Raw genomic sequence first — 3,278 nt, forward strand, 5'->3', positions numbered from 1 at the left:
AGTGACTGAAGATGGAGAAGGACTGGGCAACATGTCATTCTGTTGTGCATGGGATGGCCATGGGTCAGAGCTGACTTGATGGCCACTAACAACAACAACAATAACAACAAGTGCTATGAAAGAAGGCAGCCGGGCACCCAGAGAACAGGGAGATGAAAGGGCCTTTCCAGCTGCAAAACATTTAGCAGAACATTTGCTAACATTCCACAGGTCTCAGATTTCTTTAAGACACTGCCCAGATGGTTCATAAACAGGTAAGGCAAAAACAGAAGCTGGATACCTTGTGTAGATTTAAGGTCGGCAGGGGAAGTAGAATATCACACCGAGAACAGCTCCTCAGAATGTCATAGGCTGCCTCATTTCCTACAGGAGAAGTGTTTCTGGGCTTGAGCTCAGACCTCAAAGGCAGATCCAGGGGTTTGCCTTTGCCTCTTCGTACTTGCTTTGTTGAATTTTCAGGAAAAAGAGGAAACCTGTTTATGTTTTTTGTCTTTGGGCGGACATCTTTCTCTGCTGTGAAAGTTTGATTTATAGGAGACTGACTTGGAAGGGATGGTGGAGCATTTCTTGGCTTTCCAAACGGAGACAATTTTGCAAACTCTGAGACTGGACAACATGTTTCCTGCAATACATCAAATTAAAAAAATGCTTTCAGCCTTAATAGTCTGACAATACAGTAGACATGACAACCTGAAAACTTCCCACTACAAACACTTAAAAACTTTAGATAAAATATGACAAACATTCATTTAAGTTCATAGCTGACTTTTCAAGAAACAAAATAAAATTTCCATGTTCCAGGGAAGAAGGTCTGATCAATTAAGTACATAAGCTGGCATTTTGGTTACCAGAGGAGTTGTGAGGCTAATCTTACACCTGAGGGATTGGATGAGAAAAGGTCTCAAACACACAAGGTGGGGAACTGGAGTCAAGACTCCCCTTCCCCTGCATCAAGCTGGCCATTTTGAAGGCTACACTATGGTGACTTAGAGAAAAGAACTGGCTGAGTAGAAAAGGAAAGTCACAATGAATCTTGTGTACCTTGGCCTGAAATTTGAATGTGGCCAAGAAAAACTCATACCCTTAAAAACTCAAAGTCACAGACCCGTTCTTGTGTTTGCAGCTCAGAATTACATTAGCCTTATGATCTGGGAATCCCCAAGCTGAGGAATTAACATAAAAATTGGAATGATTGGCAAAAGAATCACAGAATCCTTCTGGAGGGATACAAGCTCAACCAAAGTCATACAGCATCCTCACAGGCAGAATTGCATGAAATAGAAACTCAAAATCCAAAATTACAGACAAGGAAGCAATCCACCTTGAATGAGAGGCAGACACAACCAATAGCAGGGTTAGTTCCAAAAAGTTCAGATAATAGAGCTATAGAATAGAGACTACAAAAGAAATTAATTTAAAATGATTAAAGACGTTAAAGAATGAATGGAAAATAAGAGAAAAGAATATGGTTCTATGAAAAAGAATAGGCAAATTTGAAAGAGAAAGAAATAGAATTTCTAGAAATGAAAAATGTATTGAATGCATTGAATTAAAATCTGAATGGATGAGTTAAAATTGCAGATTAGATTCAGCTAAGAAAGAATGAACTTAGAAATAAATTTGAAGAAATTTCCAAGAATATGGGAGAGAGAAAGAAAGAGATAGAAAATGTAAAAGATTAAGAGACATAAGGCTAGCATGAGAAGGCCTAATATATACAATACACTCTAGAGAGAGAATTGGGAGAATGTGGGGAGGCAGGATTCAAAGAGATAAAGCTGATAATTTTTCAAAATTTATTAAAGACAGAAATCTTTAGGAAGGAGAAATCACAGGAGAAAGAAATAATCAGCCACATTTGAGCACATTGTTCTGAGCAGGATGAACAAAATTAATCTACTCTTCAGTACTTCGCAGTGAAAATACAGAAGATCAAAGGCAATGAGGATCTTGAAATCAACCAAAAAAGAGAGATTATTTATGAGGGGATGTCTATTAGACTGAAAGAAGACTTACCAACAGTAATAATACAGCAAAAGACAGTGGAATGATCTTTAAAGAACTAAGAGAAAATAGTTGTTAACCTAGAATTTGATATCCAGCTAAACTACCATTCAGAATGCAGGAGCAAAAAAAAAAAGTACACATTTTCAGACAACTATCGATTTACTACTCACAGTGTCTTACTAAAAGAAATATTGGGAGATGTATTTCAGGAAGAGGGAAGTTTTGCCCAGATGGAGAGCTTAGAATTCAAGAAAGAATACAAGAAAAGGGTAAATATGTGGGTATATAGAAATAGGCATGAATTGCATGAAACAACAATAACAATAATGACAAAAGGGTAGTACAAAAACAAGATGGAACTAAATCCTGGCAGCATTTAAACATAAGATGGGAATAGAGGATCAGCGTTGGTGTGTTCTCAAGTATGTATACTGTTGAGAGGAGTGTAGAGATAGCGATTAATCTTAGACTTTATTAAGTCAAGTATGCATATTAAAACAGTAAGGATAACTACTAAAATAATAGAAGTAAAATTGACAAATCAGAGGATAAGAAGAAAGAAGACAATGAAAACTCACTAAATACAATAAAAAGCAAGAAAGAAAACAGCAGCAACAGCAATGAACAGCATGGTAAAGGGAAAGCCTAAAAAGATGGTGGAAAAGACTTATTGTTCATTTTGTTGAGAGTGATAAAACCATTGTGATCAAGTAAGAAAACTGCCCTACTATAAAGATACATATTGAAGAGTAATAAGTAAAAAGACAGGATACTTAGATTTGCTTCAGCCTTCTGGTTAGCAGTCAAGTGCTTTAGCCACTATGCTACCAGAGCTCCAAAAGAAAACAAAGGAGAGATTAATTTTGATTGTTGTGTTGAGCACATAGGGGTTCATCGTATTAACTCTCTACTGCATTTATTTGAAAATTCATGCAACTAAATTATTTTTTAAAAAATTAAAGTTGTAGATAGATTTGCTTGCCAGATAAGCTATCATTTTCAGATGTGCAAGTTTTTTTTTTATTATTTTTTTAAATTTTATTTTGATTTGCGTGAAGATTTACCGAGTAAATTCACTTTTCATACAGCAGTTCACATAATATACTTTCTCTCATGTCATTGACCAAAATTTATAATGCAACAGCTCCCCTCCCACTTCCTCCCCATCGTTACATCTTCCCAGTGTCCATCCCTCCATACTCTTCTGCGCCCTGAGCTGTCTCCCTGTGCATAAGCAGCCCTTCCTTCTCCCATGATTGTTCTCTCCAGGG

The 3,278-nt window shown here is 36.7% G+C and overlaps 1 protein-coding gene across 1 annotated transcript in view; it reads right to left on the reverse strand.

Annotated features, from left to right (window-relative positions):
- XAF1 (XIAP associated factor 1) overlaps positions 1 to 3,278 on the reverse strand; it is a 34,871-nt gene that overhangs the window by 3,142 nt on the left and 28,451 nt on the right. Inside the window, exon 6 of the mRNA XM_042780503.1 lies at positions 281 to 622. Within this exon, the coding sequence (XP_042636437.1) occupies positions 281 to 622 (342 nt within the window). The remainder of the gene's footprint in view (positions 1 to 280; positions 623 to 3,278) is intronic.

The sequence above is a fragment of the Orycteropus afer genome, unplaced genomic scaffold (genome assembly GCF_000298275.1).
Source record: "Orycteropus afer afer isolate SDZICR_OR568_19922 unplaced genomic scaffold, OryAfe1.0 scaffold00042, whole genome shotgun sequence".
Lineage (NCBI taxonomy): Eukaryota > Metazoa > Chordata > Mammalia > Tubulidentata > Orycteropodidae > Orycteropus > Orycteropus afer.